The sequence below is a fragment of the Meles meles genome, chromosome 21 (genome assembly GCF_922984935.1).
Source record: "Meles meles chromosome 21, mMelMel3.1 paternal haplotype, whole genome shotgun sequence".
NCBI lineage: Eukaryota > Metazoa > Chordata > Mammalia > Carnivora > Mustelidae > Meles > Meles meles.
Genome location: NC_060086.1, coordinates 7,689,943 through 7,710,763, shown reverse-complemented (window position 1 = coordinate 7,710,763; position 20,821 = coordinate 7,689,943). Strand labels below are relative to the sequence as shown.

General features: G+C 58.5%; 1 protein-coding gene across 3 annotated transcripts in view; it reads right to left on the bottom strand.

Moving 5' to 3' along the window:
* Nucleotides 1-20,821, bottom strand: part of SRRM3 (serine/arginine repetitive matrix 3) — a 55,027-nt gene that overhangs the window by 16,070 nt on the left and 18,136 nt on the right. For all 3 annotated transcript variants that reach the window (XM_045994002.1, XM_045994003.1, XM_045994005.1), the window contains exons 2-9: nt 18,599-18,848; nt 12,049-12,150; nt 3,336-3,464; nt 3,169-3,249; nt 2,696-2,725; nt 2,186-2,248; nt 2,032-2,067; nt 116-166 (exon numbers count right to left, since the gene is read on the bottom strand). In XM_045994002.1, the coding sequence (XP_045849958.1) occupies nt 116-166; nt 2,032-2,067; nt 2,186-2,248; nt 2,696-2,725; nt 3,169-3,249; nt 3,336-3,464; nt 12,049-12,150; nt 18,599-18,831 (725 nt within the window). In that variant the 5' untranslated portion in view covers nt 18,832-18,848. The remainder of the gene's footprint in view (nt 1-115; nt 167-2,031; nt 2,068-2,185; nt 2,249-2,695; nt 2,726-3,168; nt 3,250-3,335; nt 3,465-12,048; nt 12,151-18,598; nt 18,849-20,821) is intronic.

The window sequence follows — 20,821 nt, the reverse complement described above, 5'->3', positions numbered from 1 at the left end:
CTGGGTCCGAAATTTTCCATCTGGGCAGCGGGGACAAAATGAACTACAAGGACCCAATTCTGTGATTCTAGAAGGGGGAAGGGGAAGGAGCTAGAGAACTGGGAAGGGTTCTCACCTCTTCCTCTCTTTGTTCTTCTCTTTTCTTTTGCTCTTGGGGCTTCGAGATCTGCAGGAAGCGGAGGCAAGGTGACTTGCTCAGCCTGAGACCAGCAGGGGGGCAAGAGGAGGACTGTGCCTTGGTGTGGATCTGAGATTTGTTCCTGTCTGAGTCCCTGCCCCCAGCCCTGCTGGCCTGGACTTGCTCATCCCACCCCACTGCTTTGGTTCCTTTCACTCAGCCAGGCCTCCTTCCTTCCTTCTCCTGTAGGCCCTGGCCTACAACCACTGCCTGTCTTGGTTGTGCCAAGAGTGATATGTCTACCACCCCAGAAAGAAGGCTGACTCGTCCTTTCCTTCTGGAATCTGTCTCAGGACAGGCCCCTCTATAAGTCATCCACACCTCGTTAGTGTCTCCTGGGTCCCAGGTCCGTTCAAACGGGGCTCCCTAGGGCAGAGCCCAGACTTTCCTGACTCTCTGGCCCCTCAGACTGGCTCAGCTGTGGACCAGCTCCCCAGGGGTTTAGGAAAGAAGTAATCTCCCTTGGGCATGATCTCCCTGATATTTGGGTCATCGAGGGTTGCTCCCAAAGCTTCCCACCCCACTCAATCCTGTCCCATACTGTCCCATCCCATCCAGCTCTCGGGGGGAGGCCCTACAGTCCTTCTCCTTCTATCTTTGATAAAAGGATTGAAAAGCTTCCTAGTAGGTGTCTGAGGTCTCACTCCACCCCTGGCCCCTGTAGGCCCTCAGCCCCGCCCTCCTTGATGCCACCAGATTCCAGCTGGATCCTTCTAGCCCTGAATAGATGCCTTCTTCTGACCGAATATCCAGGAGGTGCTAAGAAACAACAGGATATGTTTTTCACAGGAGCTGAGTGGGCGGGAGCAGGCCCAGGAGGCCAAAGATGTCAGTTCCAGAACTCATGTTGCCTGCTTTGGACCTCATTCTCCCCATCTGGAGCTGGTCTAGCCCTAGGTCACCTCTAGGTCCTTCCCAGGACCCATGGGAGCTGGCCGGAGGATCCGTGCAGACTGATGGTGACCACTAGGGGGCAGTAGGGGGGTCCATAGTGGCTCCCAAGAAGAGGGGAGGAGAGGAAGGGAAGGAAGGGGGGAATGGGAAACTGGGAAAACCGGAGGATCAGGATCAGATGTTTGTTTAGGCTCCTGCCCCACCTGGCAAGTGGCCATGGGCAAAGTCCCACTGCAGGAACGAGACTGGGGTCTCTGACCCTCTTCAGGGCCACTGGGAGGGGCTCTGTCTCCCATGTCGGCCCTGGGGATGTGATGGCCCTACATCTTTCTTCCCTCCATACTGAGTGTTCTACTCTCCCACCCCCACCCCAAGGGCTCTTGACTTTCATCCCCTCCCCCAGTCCATCCTGAAGGAGTCACTGTCCCGCTCAGAGCCCCATGCTGGCTCCCAGCCCTCTCTGTTAGGAGGCCACCTCCTTGGCCTGGCAGTCAGGCCTTTTGGGGGCTGGCACCTGTCTCCCAGACACCACGGCTAGCCACAGCCTGCCTACCGATCTCCTACCCACTGAGCTTTCCTTCTGTACGGGTGCCCTTTCCCTGCAAATGCGGGGTCCTGATGCTTCTCCCTTTCTGACACCTCTATGGTCACACCCCTTGGATAACGGACCTGCTGTGTTGTCTGGAAATTCTTAGGGCCCCCGAGTCAAGAGTCAAGGCTGACTCATGGGACCAGTGAGTGTTGCAAACAGTTGGCCTCCATCCTCCTCTTCTCCCCGCCCAGTCCCCCCCCCACCTCCCCTGCTTGGCTCTGGAAAGCAGTCCAAGGAGGGGAGAGGATGGAGGGAAGACCCTCCCCACCCTCCTCCCACCATTGCGTCCCCTGGGCTTCGGTCCCTGCAGCGGTCCCTGCAGCGTGGCACTAGCCTCTGTCCACATCCTCAGCCGGGCATCGCTCACCTGTGTCGTCTCTTCCTCCGGGACCCGGAATCAGACCTGGAGGACCACAGAAGAGCTCTCTTGAGCTTGTCTGGGGTGGCCCGGGGACACAAATCTGCACAGCCACAGCCCTGGGCTGGCAGAGGGGAGGAGAGGCCCCGGGGAGGGAAGGTACCTGTCTCTGCGGTGCTTCTTCACGCTCTTCTTCTTCTTGCGCAGGGGTGAGGAGCTGCCACAGCTGCGGACACAAGGATGGGGGGGGGTGTGTGTGCTCTAGTGAACTGCTGCCCGGGGAGGGGAGGGGCGGGGGGGGGCAGCTGGACGCGGCTGGGAAGTCAGGGCGCCTGGGGCATCTAGCTGAAGCCAGCTGCCTGTTGCACAAAATGAACTGGGGCCCCGAGGGTCATCAGGGTCCCTAAGGGTGGGTGACAGAACTGCCGGTGTTGTCCCCTAGCCACCCTTCGGCCTCCTCGGCATCGAAAGCGAGGGCTGTTTCACACCCAAGTGTCAGAGGCTCCAGTGGTGGGATTTCTGGCCTCCGGGGGGTAAAGCTGGCACACGGGCAGTTTCCAGGGTCTGGGCCCTGCTGTCACAGGCCTCCTGCCCCTGGGGGATGGCCTTGAAGTCTTGCCCACCCAGACATCCCCACCGCTGCCCCCAGCCCCTGTGGGCCTTTATCACTGACCTGCACTCGGAGTCCAGTCTCCTCTTTTTGCTGAGGGCCAGGGAGAGAAAAGGACAGACAAACAGTTGGGGCTCCAGAGTCTCATTAGGGGCAGTTGAGGGGGATATACAGAGGGGGAACCGCAGATGGGACCCAGCTGACCCTTCCTCCCCAGGCCACTCGCACTTGGTGTGGGGAGGGAGTGCAGGACCGATGGTGGAGGCCAGAAGCGGAAGCATGAGCAGATGGACTGTCACCCAGGGGTCAGTGTGTCCAGTTGCGGGAGCCGTTGGTTGAGTGCCAATGAGGGGACTGGGGAGGAGAGGGAGCTAGGTGCAGGGGTGGGGCCCCCAGCCAGTGAGGGGCTCATAAGGGGGCGGGATTCAGTAAAGGCCGAGGGGCTCCGCAAGGGTCATAGCGGTCTCCTGCCTACAGGGGGGTGGGCGCCCCGGGGACCACCATCCCTCCCGCCCCCCGTCCCCCAGCGCTCTCACCGGCTTCGCCGGTGGCCGCCTTTCTTTTTCTTCTTCTTCTTGGGAGGGGGCGACGCGGAGCTGCTGGACCAGTGCTTGGTTCTGGGGAAGAGGGGGAGGAGGGGTGAGGGAGGAGGGGCGGCCCCAGGCCCCACCCCCCGCCGCCCCCTCCCGCGGGGGGCGCTGACCTGTACCCCCGGTGCCCGCGGTAGCAGGCGGCCGGGCAGTCGCAGTCCACCGGGCCGTCGTCCTCGTCCAAGGGCGCGTACTCCAGGCCCGGCTCCGCGCCCTCGAGCAGCCGCGGGGTCTCCGCCACGCTGCCGGCGACAGGGACGCTCACCACCGCGTTTGGGGGCCGGGCCTTCCGCCTGCCCCTTTCCCCGCGCAGAGCCCCGGGACCTGGTCTCCCGCAAGGTCGGCAGGGTGCGCCCCGACCCCTTAGAGGGTCAGGCGGGGATCTGGATGACCCAAAGGGCCGCCTCCAGGGCAACGCCCCCCCATCCCCCCGCCCCGCCTCAGCGGTGCCCTCCCGCCTCGCTTAGTCCTCACCCCTTCTGCGCTCTCACGTCTCAGCGAGGCCCTCCCTTCACCCAGCCCCTCAGTCCCATCCACGGTGCTCCTCTCCCCCGCCCACCTTACCCACAGAGCCCCTTTCACCCACCCCTGCCCCTGAGCCCTACTGTCCTACCCTTGGCCCCCTGCCCCTAGCTCTGCGCACTCCCCCTCCGCAGCCCCCGTTCCCCTCCTGAGCTCCCACAAAGCCCCTTCCCATCTTCTAACTCCTCCTCTCCTGTGTCAGCCTTTCCCTATTCCGGGCCCCCGGGCCAAGTCCCTTTCCTCCCCCACCCCCCCACCCCCTCACCCCCGCCCGCCTCTCCCTCCACCCACCCCCAACACCCCGTCCCCAGCCCCGGCTGCCAGCTCTGAAATATTCAAATATTCACGGCCTGTCCTCGCCCTCATCTCCGCGGCCTCCCGAGGCCTGGCTGCTCTTCTCCCGCAGCCCGGCTGTCATTCATCACTGTCCGGCGGCGGCAGCGCGGGCCCCGGGCCTTCGCCGCCTCCGAGGCTCCCCATCCATCTTGCAGAGCCCTCCCCGGGACCGCCACGGCCCGTCCCTCCTGCCGGCTCCGGAGCCCCCAGCCCCCTCTGCCACAGATGTTTGCTCGCTGCTGCAGGCACATGGCGCGGGGATGCTCGCTTCCTAAAGGCAGCGGGGGGGGGGGGGGGGGGGGGGGGGGCTCCCTGCAAGAGCATGAGCTCCGGAGCTGCACACGAGCCCTCCTTGCCCGCGGGGAGGGTGGGGGGCTGAGTCCCTGTGTGACTTGGTACCTGTCCTGCCCCCTCTTCTCCAGGATGACCGTGATGACTCTGTTGCGGGGCTGCTGGGAGAATTAGCTGAGCTAACCAGTACTGTACAAGCTCATTTTTTTCTTGAACAAGCCCGGAAGGGACCCTCTAAAGGCCCACCTCCAGGGCAAGGGCTCCAAGTTGGGGGTGCCTCCCCACCTTCCATCTTTCCTGGCTGGTTCAGACAGTGCCCCTCCCGGATGGAGGCTCATCCCTGGTTGGGCTCCCCTACCCTCACTCCTGCGTGCCCTTTACCAGGCTCACGCTTTCCCTGGCCAGAGGGGGGCAGGCCCGCGGGGGCAGAGCTTTAAGGATATGACATGAACTTTGGATTCACAGACAGTCTCAACCCAGGCATGACCATGCTCACCGAGTCTCCACCTCCTTGTAGCTCCACAAGCAGGAAAAGAACGTCCCCGCTAAGGAGAGGATTAAGTAAGATTCTGTCTGGAAGGTCCCGACACAAGCAACAGGCCCTGCCCATGACAGCTGTCCCATGCATGGTCGCCACTGATAGACGGAGGGACCTCTGTGAGACACTAAGGCACCTTCTCTTCCAGGGTCGTGACACAAGAAAGGAAGACAGAGCAAGGGAGGCAGACCGCAGCTATGAGGCGGAAGAAGTTCCAGGGGCACACGTCCAGGAGAGCACCCATGAGTCTGCTCTTTAAAGAACTGATTTTGTGTTAAAAAAAAAAAAAAAGGGCACCTGGGTGGCTCAGTGGGTTAAGCCGCTGCCATCGGCTCAGGTCATGATCTCAGGGTCCTGGGATCGAGTCCCACATCAGGCTCTCTGCTCTCTACTTGGCAGGAGCCTGCTTCCCTCTCTCTTTCTCTCTGCCTGCCTCTCTGCCTACTTGTGATCTCTCTCTCTCTCGCTGTCAAATAAATAAAATCTTTAAAAAAAAAAAAAAGAATTGGGTGGATGGGAGTGGGGGCTGGGTGGCTCAGTTGGTTAAGCATCTGACTCTTGATTTTGGCTCAGGTCATGACCTTGGTGTGGTGAGATCGAGCCCCGGGTCAGGCTCTGTGCTGGGCATGGGGCCTGCTTGAGGCTCCATCTGTCCCTTCTCCTGCTCTCTCTCTCTCTCTAAACAAACAACGAACAAACAAATACCTCCCCCCCCAAAAGAAGGTAACCCAAATCTGACAGTTAGCTAGCCTTGGGGCCAATATCAAGAATGCCATTTGATTCCTTTTTTTAAAGATTTTATTTATTTATTTGAGAGAGAGATCACAAGTAGGCAGAGAGGCAGGCAGAGAGAGAGGAGGAAGCAAGCTCTCCACAGAGCAGAGTCGGATTCAGGGCTCGATCCCAGGACCCTGGGACCATGACCTGAGCTGAAGGCAGAGGCTTTTACCCACTGAGCCACCCAGGCGCCCAAGAATGCCACTTGATTCCTAAACACTAACCTGGTCTGGGCAACCTGCGGGCACACAGGTAGGATGGGAGATTTTTCTGGGCTGGTGGAGGAAGGGGTTCATGTCACCCTCCCTATCCCCACAGAGCCATATGTCCCCACACCCCTCCATTCAAATCTCTCTGCTTCCCCCCCACCCCACATTGCTCTCCCTGAAGCCAGCGGCCTCCTCCTTCCTGTTCCTAAAATCTCCAGCTCCTCGGTCTGTCTAGCCCCCCACCATCCCCAGCCCGGTCACCCCCACGCAGCCCTCAGCCACACAGATGCCTGACACATAAAACACAGTTTTAGCAAAACTTAAGGGCACCCCAAACATCGTGTGGGTGAGCTGATGGCTGGAGGGAGCCTCCGTTTATCTCGACACAAACGCGATGAAGGTTCTTTACAAAATAGAATAGCTCCGTGTGGGCACTGCCCTCTGCAGGGATCCTTTGCTGCCTGCAACATCCAAACTCCTCCTTCCCCGAGCTGTGCCCTCCTGCCCTGCCGCCTGCATCCCTATAGACATCTTTCTTCCTCTGGTCCAGGGACAGAGCTTCTGCCTCCTCCCCGGCTGGGGTCCTCTCGTGAGGCCTTTCTCACTTTCTGGTCCTTTCTGAGAGGTTTACCTGGGGTCTTGTCTGCTGGGAGCCTTAAAAGACAAGCGTAGAGCATGTGTAGCGGGCTCAGGGAGAGAGGCGCAAGATCTCAGAACCTTCTGGTAAGACTTGCCCTGCATATTTCAGGGGTATAAATGGGCCTAGGCCACGGCCTCTCTTGCTGACTTTGTGCAGCTGGTATCAGGACATCTGTTTTGTAGGCTCTCCCAAGGCTAGGACCCTGGGTTCTCCTAGCCTGCCTCTCCGGGATGATAATGTCCCTAACAATGATGTTCTCTAATTTCCATGACTCCCCATGGTCCACAAATCGCAATCCGAGCCACTACCTGGTTGAGAGAAATCGCACGCCCCTCCCGCTTTACAGATGAGTCAACTGAGGCCCAGAGAAGGAAAGGAACATCCCCTACAGTTTTGGAACCTTTAAGAACGTAAGTTCACTTAGGCAGTCGGCTCTGAGAATTCACGTGCAAACAGACAGACCTTGACTTTCCCGGCTGGCCTCCGCTGCAGAAGTCAGCTCAGCCACGGCCTCTCTGCTTTAGAGACGCCGTTGCAGGTGTATGCACCAAATTCCAGACTGGTTCACACTTCCTGCTCTTAACCTCGTGTTTGTTAGCTAGCCGACGCCTCACCCCGTCTGTGGACTAGGCCGGGGAGCCCATCCTCCCCTGGGACGGAAGAGACCAAGCCCCACAGAGCGGGCCAGAGCCAGCCACACGGTCGGGGGTCTCCTGCAGAGGGACCAAGCATGGATGGGGGTTCCGCACCGCACAGGTCACCTGCTGGACTGGCCGCCCTGGGCAGGGCCCTGGCCTGGGTAAAGACTACCCATCACATGTCCTTCCCCTGCCAGCCGTTTCTCTGATGGACTGATTCCGTTTGCCATTAGCCAGGAGCAGAGTGGCCAGCTGACAGATGAATGAGTCCAGACAGAGGCGGGGAGGACTTCAAGCAAAGGGTCTGCCCTCTCTGCTCATTCTCGCAGCAGCCAGCGAGCCAGATCTGCCTAGGGCTTGGACAGCGGGGAGGCAGGTGGGCAGGGAGGGAGCGGTGGCGGGAACAGGGATGAGTCAGGCCTGGGGCCTCTCCTCTGGCTCCTCACAGCACCCAGGGGCATATGGCTAATACCACAATTATTAACTAACCTGTCACTAACAGGTTATAATACTAACACAGGTGTTAGGGACTAGTCCAAGCACCTGACGTGTGTTTATCTCATTTAGTCATTTAATGCACAGAACAAGTCTATGACATGGGTACCATCGGCAATACTCCCATTTTATGGATAAAATAATGAGGCCCAGAGACGTGGCTGGATGCAGAAAATTAGATGCACAGAAAACAAACAAACAAACAAACAAACCCAAAACACTGGAATTTGCTCACTGTGTGAGGGAGTAGCTTATGAATATCGTTTTCCATAAACCCTCTCTCTCCCAAGCATTTTGTCCTGTTATGTAACTATGAAAGCAATTATTCTGAACGGCTGTCTATCAGAGCGAGGGAGAGAAAAATAAAAACGGACCCTTAGCCACTAGAACTGTTAGCACACTAGAAGTAAGAAAGCATCGTGTGGATTCCGAGGAGGAGAAGGTTTTACTTTTATCCTGAGAATATTAGGAAAGTGGTCGTTAGACGCAGGCCTGGACGATGGGGTGAATGTGAACCAAGGGCAGAAGGGGCCAGTATGAGCAAAGGCTTGGACGGGAGGGCATGCAGGAGGGACCTGGGATCTGCCAGCATGTTGGGCTGCTGCTGTGTGGGGCTGGGAGTGGGGAGCCAGGCTGGGCTGAGAGTGCGGACAAGCCTCCAGTGCTGGGCCTCCAGCCTTGGCTCTATGGATGGGCGGGGGGAGCCACAGAGGGTTTCTGCAGCAAAACAGACTCCCCACGTAGACCAGTTTCCAAGGACAAAGGCGTGTCCTCTCTCAATGTCTCTGGGACTTCCTCTCTCTCACCTCGCTTTGATTAGCGTGCCAGCTGCCCCATGATCTCCCATGATCAGAAGAACCCCCTTCTGATTCCTCTTCCCAAGAAGAATGCCCCCAGATGCCAGTCTGACCACATCACACCTCCCAGAAACCTTCCACTGGCTCCCATCACCTGGAATGGATGTCCCGTATCCAGTGTGGAGACTGGACTCAAGGGAGTCTGTCTCAAGAGACTGTCACTCAGACCAGTCCATTAACTTAAGGAAAAAAGATCCCTGGGGACAAAAAGCTTTAGGAGTGACTCGGCCCCTTTGAGACTCTTTGCTTGACTTGGAGGTGCCATAATGGGTGAAAGTCAGACGTCCCTCCTCCCTTCCTCCCGGTGTGGTGACCCTCCTGCTGGCTTTGGCTTTGCCGCCTCACTCTAAGAGGCCACGTGATTTCTCCAGGTCTCAAAAGGCTGGTGTATGACAGCCTGGGGTCCCAGGGGCAGGAAGCCAGAGGCATGAGCACAGGGACGGCTGGGTGGTCCACTGTGTAAATAAAGAAGTTGGGGCGCCTGCGTGGCTCAGTGGGTTAAGCCGCTGCCTTCAGCTCAGGTCATGATCTCAGGGTCCTGGGATCGAGCCCCCGCGTCGGGCTCTCTGCTCAGCAGGGAGCCTGCTTCCTCCTCTCTCTCTGCCTGCCTCTCTGTCTACTTGTGATCTCTGTCTGTCACATAAATAAATGAAATCTTTTTTAAAAAGATAAAGAAGTGAAGGCCCAGAGAAGTCAAGGACCTGCCCACGTCACACAGCCGGGGTGCGGTGGAGCTGAGATCCAGGGCCCAGGGGGTTCACACTGAGCTTAGAGGTTACACAGGTGAGGTGTTTGGTGCCAGAGCCCACACTCTCCCTCCACTACCCCAGACTCTGAGGTAGGAAGTGAAGCCTGCTCAGAGGCCAGCTCCACAGGAAGGCACATGACCGATCTGTCACCAGCTCCCTGTCACCTCTCTGCCTTGGGCCTTGGGTTCAGCGTTTGGGCTGCCAGACAAGCCTCTGGCCCCATCTCTACTCCCATGTGGAGGAGGAAACAGACTTTGGGGGGAAATCGGGCAGGCTGCACTGTTCTAGGCCCCAAGGAGATAGCAGTAAACAAACCTATAAAGATCTCATCGTCAATATGTTCGAACACAGGGGTGGGTCCCAGGACCCAGCCAAGGCTACATTCTCCTCTGCCTCCAGAACAGGAGTCCTCCCTGACCGCCGAGTCTTCCAGACACTGCCCCTCCCAAGGGACCCTTCCCAACTGACCCCCCTAGCCTGCCTCTCTCTTCCCCCACTGAGCGCACACAAGCCTGAGGGCTAAGGGGTACAAGTGGCCACGCTGTTGTCTCTCCTGGTCAGGAGTTACAGGTAATTCCTGGTCTCAGGCTGCAGAGGGTGGGGGTCTCACCTGCCCTCCTCTTCCTCCCTTACTCCTAGCCCCAGCACAGGGGGAGGCTCGCAGCACAGACCCTCAGGGACATTTCTGCTGATGACGGACACTCTGGCGGATTTCCCAGCCGCATCCCCTGTTTTTAAGCGCATCATTCCTTCATCCGAAGGAAGACAAGATCAAGACGACTGGAGAAGACTGGAGAGTCACCGGCTCATAGGAGGCAGTCCTAGCTGGCACACAGATGAGGTCCCCCCCCCCAGGATGTGGAGGGAAGGGTCCAACATCTGGGATGGGGGCAGCAGCAGGAGAGACAGAGAGAGCCCCCGGGGGAGGAGGGGGAACACAGAGATGCATCCTGGAAGCCAAGGGAAAAGGAAGCTTCCAGAAGGGGAAGCCCAGGGGTGGCACCTGCCAGAGAGAGGCCAGGCCTGCAGAGAGGCACAGGCCAGGAGGAGTAGGACTCTGGAGGCCACGGGGCAAGCAGGTCACAATGTTAGGGCGGAAACCCACCGTGGCTCCGTGGCCTAAGGAAGCGGAGACAATATGTACCACACGCTCTACGGAAATGCAGTTGAGAAAGGAGAAAACAAGGTAGTGTGGTGGCCGGAGCAGGAAGCAGAGTTGAGGAGGGCTGGGAATTTCATTAAAAGGAAAGAGCCCAGGAGAGGGGAGAAGGGCAGGCTTGTTGCTGGAAGGGCCGGGGAAAGTGGCAGAAGAGTCCACACGGGCCTCCCGCCCTCACACTGTGTGGAAAAGCATGGCTCTGGGCTGATTTGAGGGGGCACAGGTCAGAAAACCAGGACTTCTTGGTTTCGAGGAGGATCTGGTTGTCGGGAGCTCTGGGAAGGGGAGAGAGGCCTGGGCCCGCTCCTGGGGTGGGGGGCTTGGGGGGCATCACTGAAGGGAGGGCACAGGAGTGGCCGAGGGTGCTGTGAGTTCAGGGTGGCCGGAGAGAGGGACCTCATCGCCTCTGAGCCTGGCTCCCGCAGATCACCCACGAGTCCCCCACGAGCCCCCCACGAGCCCCTCAGGCTCCTGCGGCTGCTCTGGCCATGTTTGCTCCTGCCCACGCCCGACCGGAGGGGTGAGGTTTAGGTGAGGTAAGGTGATACTCCCCCCGACCCCCGGAGCCTCAGCTGCCAGAAGGAAGAAGAAAAGGGCCTCCCCTCTGCCCACCCAGGTCCGTCTACACCCGCAATGCCGTTTGTCCTTACGACAGCAGCAACGGGAAAATCTCTCAGAAGGTACTGCTGTCCTTTTCATTGGTGTGACATAAGGTGACAGGGGTTTAGGGCCTCAGCAAGATGCCTGCTCCCCAAGTTAGTCCCACCGCGCAGGAAATGCCAGGAGCGTTTACCCGGGCTTCTCACGCGGCCTCAGTCTGGGTGGGGGCTCCTAGGCTTAGCAAGGGGAAGGTCCCCTGGGTGGATTCCATGATGCTCCCTCTGTGTGCACTGCCTGCCGGGCATGGGGCTCGGGCAGCCACTCGCCGCCGCCTGCCCCCCCGCCTGGACACAGGCAGGGAAAGGCCGCCTCCGTCCTCCTACAGCAGCCTGCTGCATTCTCGTCTGGCTTCGAGTGGTTCCCAGTTCTCCGACATGAGACAAACCTGCTTCCCCATCACTTCCCTGTTTGATGCCCAGAGGCATACTCCTCTTGGCCCTTGACAGGTGCCAAGGGGACCCCCGCAGAAACCTTGCTCTCTTTACCCACGAGACTTTGGCCACGCGAGCAATGGCATTTGGTGGGTTGGTTCCTACTTTCCAGAAGCCATGTTTACTCTGGGGCCCATTTTACAGGTGGTAATAGTTGGGGAAGACGGACTGGCCTGGGGCCACACTGTCAACCAGCGGCCAACCCCGGGGTCAGAATATTTCTAGGTTTCCCTGATTTATAGCCCAGGATCCCCAAGTTGGGCTCTGGGCTGCCTCTCCAACTGCTGAGCCATAGATAGAACCCAGAGCAGCAGGAGAGCTCTGGGGGATGCCGGGGCCCCAGTGGCCCCTGATTTGTGCCTAGGCTAGACTCGAGCTTCCAGTAGATGGGTTGCACGGCCTCTCCTCCACCTTGCACCCCCGTCCCAGTCCCCAGAGGAAGCTTGGAAAGGCTCTTCTGGCACCCCACTGCTGCCTGAACTCACATCCTCCCTTGCCCCGCTCCCAGGCAGGGGAGCACTCACATGTGGCCCCCAGGTCGGTCCTCCCTGGTGAGCATTCCCTCCTTCTCCATCAGCATCTGCCGGAAAGTCCTGACCTTCTGCCGGGTCTCCTCCTCTGAGTACCTGTAGGGACACAGGGACGGTGAGGGCTGCTTTCTTGGCTTTCCTTCCCTCCCTGTCTGCCCCGTCCCTCCCCCCGCATCACCAGAGCGCCTTCCAGCTTGCAAGGACCTGTCCGAGGTCCCACCACCAAGCAAGGGTTTCGGCGCTGGGGAAGCTCAAGCCCTACCCATTTGGCACCACACCAGACAACCCACCAGCTAAACAAACAAGCAACGACTAGCCAAACAACCAAATGAACTAAAGGAGCGGTTGTTCCTAGAGGTGGGGAGACAGGCGATTCAGCGGAGGCTGTGCCCTTCCTCCCGGTCCTCCTCCACTCCCACGGCAGACCGCACTCCCACAGCCAGACTACAGGCGCTCTCTGGAGACATATTAAGGGACAAACGAAGATCCAGGACTTGTCTGCTTTCCTAGCCTCAAGGACATCTGATCCTCACATAGCCTTGGGAAGTCCTCAAGATCATCCTGACCTCTGCATGAGCAAGGCTGCCTAGTGGCTTGTCCCAGATCCCAGTGCTAGACAGACCCATGGCTTCCTCATCTGGCGCGGGAGGTGAGGGATGTCTGGTCTTGAATGAATGCCCTGACTTCTCTGTTCCCTTCCCCCTAGCCCCCCTAAGACCAGGCTCAGGCTAGGGACCAAAGTCCAGAAGGACCATCCTTGCTTCCATGCTCCGGGGTCCATCACGACCGTCTCTCCCTGCACCCCTGTGACAGCCTCTGGAGGGCTTCTCAGCTCCTCTAGAATGTCCCCTTCCAGCCTGTGTCCACACTGCCCCGGGGCAGGGTTGTGGGGGGAATCTTTGCTCACCCAGCCCCTTGCCCTGTGCCTGGCACATAGCAGGCGTCTGTTGCTGAATGAATCTTAGGGTCCTAAACCCCTCACTCCTCCCTTCCTGGGCTGCAGGTCATTATCCCAGATGGAAAATATGGTGGCAAAATACGAACGGGGTCCCTTCTTGTCTCTTCTCCGTTCACCATCTGCTCTGTCTACACAGCAGACCCAGGCCTCTGCATGGAGCTTCTCCATGACAATGGCAGGTTGTTGTCCTTCAGGGACCCCATGGCTGTCCTCCCTCCTCATCTCCTCCCCCCTTCCCTCCCCTTCTCCAGCAGGCATTTGGGATTGGCCCAGCCCTTTTTGGAGAGCTATTTGGCAAGTCCTTGCAAAAGCCTTAAAAAAGGAGCACATCTTTTGACTCATAAAATTAACTTTGCAGGTTTACCCCATGAAAATAGTCGTGGCTAAGCACAAAGGCGTGACTCATGGGATGTTTACAGCAGGACAGACACCCCCACCACCAGGTTAGGTGCCCACGTTTGCGTTTCCATAGCAACCTGTACTTCCAGGGGCCGCAGGTGGCTCACAAGCTAGTCTACCTGTGACTGACTCCTCTGTGTCCTGCGTAGGCCTGGGAGTTCCCTGAGGGCAGGGGCCTTGTCTGTCTGGATTGCCATCGTGTCCTCAGCATCAGACACCTTGTCTGCCAAACGTGGGGTCCACATTTTTTTTAGACAAACGAGTGGCTGGTGATGGAGAGGCTTCGAACCGTTTGCAGGTTGGATGTTCCTTTTTGGACATCTGTCTCCGGTGGCTGCATGGCTGGAGGGGAGGGATCTGGAGGCCGGGAGGCTGGCCCTGGGCTACTGCAGGGGTCTGCGCAGTCGGAACAAGAGAGTGGCCATGAGGACGCAGGGGAGAAGCGGACAACAATCCATCAAGGACGCAGGATGACTGGGGTCTGGGGACCGACTGGGGATGTCAGGAGCTGCATGAGAAGCATAAGCTGCTTCTTAGCCACATATCCCCTGACCCCAGCTGAGGTCTGTCCTTCCGCAGGTTCAGGCACATGTGTTGTGGCCCACCGTCGGGAGGATTAAGTCCTGCCTGCCCGGAGCAGGGGCCCCTCTCTTCCAAGCCTGGGTCTTAGCTCATCCACGTCCACCCCAGTCTCTGTTAACCTCAGACCTGTGTTTGGCTGGAGGTACCTTGGCCTTGCTCATTGGGTAGTGCTCAGCTGGGCTGTCCTGGTGCCCAGGAAGAAGGGGTGGCAGCGCGTTCTGAGCAGTGGAGGCACGGAGGAGCTCTTCCCACCCCACCTCCTCCTCAGGAGACCAGCTTGTCATTGGCACCGGCATAGAGAAAAATAGTAGTGGCCCTTCGGTACCGCCCAGCCCCTGACTCACAGGGCTCTGGGAGGGAGAGACAGGCTGGCTGGGCCGTTAGGCACGGGGTCCTGGGCCCGGAGGGGTTGGGGAGTACATGGTCCAAGAATGAGGCTGGGCCAGATCCTCAGTTGAATGGGATGAGCTTCAGGCCAGGGTCAAGTTCCCCAGACTCCTGGAATCCGTGGAGGCTGGGCGGTAGGAGCAGAAGTCAGGGTTTCGTTGAGACCTGGAGCAGGACACGTGCAGGGACTGAGGGCTGAGCCCACAGCCGGCAGGTCCAAGGCAAGCTGATGGACTCCAGCACGTGTCACTGGGAGGCCAGGAGGGCTGGGCTGAATCGACGGGGAGACATGGGGAGGACCCCTCTATGTTTCGGGACATCTTGCTGGAGAAGCTGGGGACCCGGGGCTGGGCAAGGAGGTCTCAGGTACAACCACTACCTCCAAGTCTCCTGCTCCTTCAAGGCTCTGGAGGTCAACCCTCAGCTGAGGCCACGTTGGACAGTGATTAAGGGAAGAGGCCAAGAGCCAGGCCGTCCTATTTTTGAGTCCTGGCACCCCCCACTTCCTAGCTCTGTGACCTTGGACGAGTCCATACACCTCTCTTAGCCTCAGCCTCTACATCTGTGAAATGGGATAGTAACTTGTCTTTCAAGGCTGTCGCAAGGACTGTAGGAAATGATGCCTAAAAAGCACTTTGTGGGGCGCCTGGGTGGCTCAGTGGGTTGAAGCCTCTGCCTTCGGCTCAGGTCATGGTCTCAGGGTCCTGGGATCGAGCCCCGCGTCAGGATCTCTGCTTAGCAGGGAGTCTGCTTCCTCCTCTCTCTCTCTGCCTGCCTCTCTGCCTACTTGTGATCTCTGTCAAATAAATAAATAAAATCTTAAAAAAAAAAAGCACTTTGTGCAGTGGGTGGCACATAGTAGCTGCTCAATAAATAGTAATGACCAAGAACTATTTGCCTCAGAGCAGGAGGGACAGAGGGTCTCATGGTCCTCGGCCCCTTGCCTTTTTCCATACCACACCACTGCCGGGTCAGCATCATCCCAGGCTGGGAATCACCTGGGCCTCTTCTCTGTGTTCTCCTCAAGGCAAGGGCGGAGATAGGAAGGCTGGTGCCTAAGGCCACGCAGGGGGTCCAGCTGCCATGCCGAAGTCTCAGACTACAAGTCAAAGGCTTGGCCAGGGAACTGGGGACAGGGAGGACGGGGACACCTGTCTCAGTGTCCCCACCCCCTCCCTCCAGCCCTCAGGCTCTCTTGTCTCCCTCCACTCCAGGGACCACAAAGGAGGGACAGGTCAAATTCATTGTTGCTTCCTGGACCACCCTCTGAGGTTGGAGTGTGGTAAGGAGACACTGAATTTTCAAGGAGGTCCCCAGAATACAAAATGTGTCATTCTGCCTGTCTCTGCCCAGACCTGGAGGTTCCTCCAGAATTACTTTCTCGGTCACTACTTTGTTCTTGCCTGCAGCTCTGAGGCGGTGGGTGGCCTTCCTCTTCCCATTTGAAGGATGAGGAAACGGAATAGGGAGAAGGGAGGCTTCCAAGCTCCAAGCCCCAGGGGCAGAGCCATGCTCTGTGCACCTTGGGAGTCCTCAAAGGAAGGGGCAGAGGTGTGTGTGTGGCGGGCAGTTGGGGCTGGGGTGGGAGCAGACACCACACAGGCCTGGAGCTCCGGCTCCAGCCTTCCGGTGACCACAGGCCGCCCGCGGAGGCTGCCGGGAAGGCGACTCCCAGACAGCATCAATCACCAGTGAATTAGCCGGCCATCCATCAGTATTAGCGAAGGGATTGCTTTTTAATGGGGCCAAAGAATGTGTGTTCCTGTGACTAGTGGGAATATTTGTCAAATGCCCGAGAACCTGGTAAAGAGGCTCGAATGAACCAGTGTTTGTGGAAATGGATATTGATGACCGGATGCCATGACAGAGCGAGGGTGCTCAGTGCTGGTGGAGCACCTTCCGGGGACTGGCCGGAGGTGGGGGAGCCCCGAACATCTTTAACTCGCAGGACTCTCTGAACGACTCCCTATTTCCCAGGCCAGGAGCTGTGGCTTGCTCACGCCTGGATTGTGGGGTTCCAGAGCAGTGGTGCTGCTAAGGGGTGGGAGTGGGGGGCTGGTCACTTGAGAGCTAGCTTTCCGGGAGACTCCAGTCTAAGGACCACCTGGAGTGAGGGCTTGGGTGGGGAAAAGGGCCCTGACTGGAGACCTAGTGGGTGCCTCCCAGAGAGGCATGGGTCCTCGATGCCCGGGACCGGCGTCAAAAACATGGCCAATGCCTTCCCCTTCTGCCTGAGGCTGTCTGAATCTGACAATGACCCTCTTGTGTTCAGAGAGGGGCTGGGGCCTCCTAGAGGAGAAGGAGACTCAGCCAGGGGGAGGAGGTTTGAGGAGGGGAGGGGTGCCATGAGACGGTGGGGGGGGGGCCTTCGGACTTCCCTGAGAGGACGGGGCTTTGCAAGCGGGAGGGAGGGAGCTCAGGAAGGTGTTGGGGATCTAGGAGGAGAAGAGGGCAGTTTCCAAGAGTGTAGTATAGAAGGCTGGCCCTCTTCTGGCCCAGGCACTCCCGTTCCCTGACCGCGCCCACCTCTTCACAATCCCGTCAAGGCCTGAGTCTCCCAACTTAGCAGGATTTGTAGGTTGAATTAAGGTCCTCAGCTTCTCCTCTTCCCACCCCCTACTTGACCCTAATGGATCTCATTTCTTCTGTCCATATCCACGGCTCATCAAACCTGGTTTCACTGCCAGCTGGAAGCCTCCTTACCTTCCGCCTTCAGCTGCCTTCCACCGTTTTATCGCTGTCTGCGGGGACCCTCCCCATCCCCACCTGGTCCCCAGCTGGAGATGAAAACCAAGTCGACATGCCCCAGGGGCCCTGCTTGGCCGCTGCCCCCTGAGGACCCTGGATCCAGGCCCAGCCTTGGCTCTGCCTACAGCCAATGACTGTCTCTAAGCCTCAGTGTCATGCTGGGCTCTTTGGTGATGGTGAGCCATGTCTTGGCTGCCTCTTGGGGAGCAGGAGGCCTGGATGGACAAAGAAGTTGTTGGGAAGCACTTTGGGGACACAGGCATCTGCCCCCATGTGGCTTCGGGGCCCCAATGCACTGGGCATTTCTGATTTCTCAGCTCACGGACAGTGCAAGTCTGATGGGTGAGCCCTGATGGGTGAGCTCCCCACTTTGACTCCCCCAGCAGCCAGTTCACTAGTTTCAAAATACTCAGGGCGGATGCAAAATGGAAGGTTGGGACCACGGGCTTTCTTGGAGCTACACAAAAGGGAACAGCTTTGTTCTGTTTCTTTGCCTCCAGCTCCACATGCTAGGCCTCTCCTGGCTCCACTGGACTTTTGAGGCAAGTCCCTAAAAAGATCCTTACTGACTGATCATCGTACAAGCGCTGGTGAACTCCTACGCATCCTTCAAGGGCCATTCAAACATCTTTTCTCAGAATCTCTGCTCTGAGCTCCTGAAGCACTTGGCCCTCTCCTGTCCCGTCCCAGAACCATGATTCTAATCTGTTTTATGGTGGAGCTGGTTGTAAACATGCTTGTTTCTCTTCTGAGATGGGGAGGGAGTAGGGGGGTGAGGGGTGGTCTTGGAGGAAATGACTCCAGTCTGGCTCTGGGGCCCAACATTGCCCAGCGCAGAGCCTGGCACCCTTGCGTGTCCCAGTGACTGGTTCTGAACTGCACAGGTAAAACGGAAGCTTCCAGATGTGGCTGCTGGCCGGGACCCCTCTGCTGCAACCACAGGCAGCCTCCGCCGGACCCCCACCCCCACCCCCCAGTCAGGGCCCACTGTGCTCTCGTGCCTGGCTGCGGTACCTGCTTGCCAGAGTCCGGGAAGCTCGATAGAGCCATTTTAAGTGTAAATTTTTTAAAAATATTTTTATTAATATATGAGCCATGAGCTCTCTGATAGAGCCCTTTTCAAACTGAGACCTTGACTTGTCATGGATGTTTCATTACTTCTCTCCGCCCCGCCCCGGGGACTGGATGTTTCGGGAAGACATGGACTGTGTCTCCCAGGCGTCAGTGAATCTGAGCCTAGTTCAGAGCTCGACCTAGAGCAGGCGTTCAAGACAGCTTATTGGTTGAATGAACTAAAAAACTAATGTAGTTCCTCTGGCCTGACAAGGGCTCCACCCAGAGCCAGCCTCACTGCAGGGTTTCGAGCCCCTCCCGCCCCTCCCAGCCCCGCCCAGCCCCGGCCGGCCCCGCCCTCCCCGCCCAACCCCGCGCCCCCCCCCCCGCCCCCGCCCACGCCCCCAGCCCGCTCACCCTTGCTCCTCCATCATCTCCTGCAGCTCCATGCACTTGAGCTCCACGCGCCGCTTGCGCTCGTGGTCCAGGATCTCGCGGTGCGCGCGCTTCACCAGGCCCGGCTCCGCGGCGCGCAACTCCTCCTCCGTCCGCGGCCAGGCCCCCGAGGAGGCGCCGGGCTGCGGGAAGCCATTCGCCGCGTCCGGTGGGGAGGGCATGCTGGCCGCCCCGTTGTTGACCGTGGAGGACATGGCAGCTGGCCTCGGCCCTGCGAGACAGACACAGACACCAGGCGGTGGTCACTTCTCGGCCACCTGCTAAGCTCCTGTGCGCCGCGGGTTAATCCTGGAGATTTAAAGGCCCACTCATGGCTCTAATCCGCTCCCCCTCATGCTGCAGAAGGCCGGGGTGGACGTCAGGTTAGCACCTTTGGGTCACACCTCAGGGCATTGGCGGAGGGGGTGGGGATTGGACACCAGGCTTTCCCATCTGCAAAGTGGGTGGATGCTGGACCAGAAGGCCTCCAAGGGCCGTGAGCTTGGGATAGTCCTCTCCAGGGACCTAGTAACCACTTCGGCAACGCGCTCTTCCTTGTACCAATTCCTGGGCCCCTACTTGCACACCTGCTTGTAACTTGCCCCAGGCAACCACATAGGTCTCTGGGAAAATTTATTAGTTGTTTTTTTTTTTTTTTAGTTTATTTATTTATTTAAGTAATCTACACCCGAGCTGGCGCTCAAACTCATAACCCTGAGATTAAGAGTTTTGTCCTCTTCCAGGTGCCCCAGGTGAAATCTGTTCATTTTTTCCTTCAGCCTCAGTGAAACCTCCCAACCCCCGGGGGTCACAGGCTGCAAGAGCTTCCCGGGCAGCCCTGCAGGAGACGGGGAGACGCAGTCGACTACAGTCCCACCCACCACCCATGCCGTTTTCAGTCGATCTGGCCAACTTCTCCAAAGCCAACCTTCCAGGTGTGGGCCAGATCCAGAGGGAAGCCCGCAGGTCTGTCCCCTCCTTTGTTCTGGAAACACTGCTCCTGCAGATGTGACCAAAATGGCACTGACATGAGCTTCGCCGACAGCCGCATCCTCCTGCAGGCTCGGACTGATGTGGGAGTCAGCCCCACCTGGGGTGGGTAGGCGGCCCTGGCTTCACAGTAGGGCTCAGAGAAGCCTATGCACACGCACCCGTGCAAGCACACTCATGTGTCCCGACAGACCTATCTGGACAGAGGGGGGACACCTCCAACTATTTCCACTTCCTTTCTCCCAGGCTCCAGCTAGTTGCTAAGCAACAGGGAGGCCTCCTTCCCAGGGAGTGGGATGGGAGAGAGGCAAGAGTGGAGGGAGGTGGGAAGAAGGGACTGGGCATGTCTGGACATCCCGGATGGGGCCTTTCCTGCAACACACGCTCACCAAGCCCCACACGGAGCTCTGGGAGCCCTGTTCTCCACCTGCCTTGACCATGGTGCTTGGCCGCGGGTGACCCTTCTGGCTGTTGGTCTCCTGCGCCAGGGACATGCATGGAGCTTGGAGACCCCTCTTGCCCTGGCCCACCACCTGTCACCAAGTTTGGTTCCTTAGCCCCTCTTCTCGACATCGCTTCCATGCCTGTCTCCAGCAAAATCCAAGTCCCTCACTCTGCTCCTCTGCCTCCCACATCCTGGCTCCCCCCTGCCCTGCCCTCCACCCTGCATCCACCGTCACCATCAGTAACCTGAGAGTCAGTCCAGGAGCACACCGGACTGTGTCATGCCCTGGGTAGTAGCCTCTAGTGGCTTCCTGTCGCTTAAAGTCAGACAGCCTGCCTTCGGGTCTCGCCGTAACCACACTCCCACTGCCACAGATTCTCCATCTCTCTGGTGTCCAGGCTTCTCCACCTGGTGCTCCCTTCCCCTGGGACACCTTTTTGACTCCTTTGTGTCCTCGGAGTCACTGCTTGTAAGCATCACCACTTTCTCGAAGGCTTCCCTTCCCCCTCTAGCTGGTGCTACCCAGTCAGAGCTCTTGCCACTCACCGTTGTCCCCGAGGGCTCACAGGTCTACCCCCCACCGCCCCTGCCAGCGCAGAGGGCTGCCTAGCTTTAACTCCTAGTGCCAGCGACGTGCCTGGGTGAGCAGGGGAAGCTCGATGCACTTGTATGGAACCAATAGAAGACAGTTAAAGTGGGAGACAGGATTGAGGAATACTGGGCAGAGTCCTCAACAGGGTCCAAGACCTCTTCGCATTTTGCCTGATGCT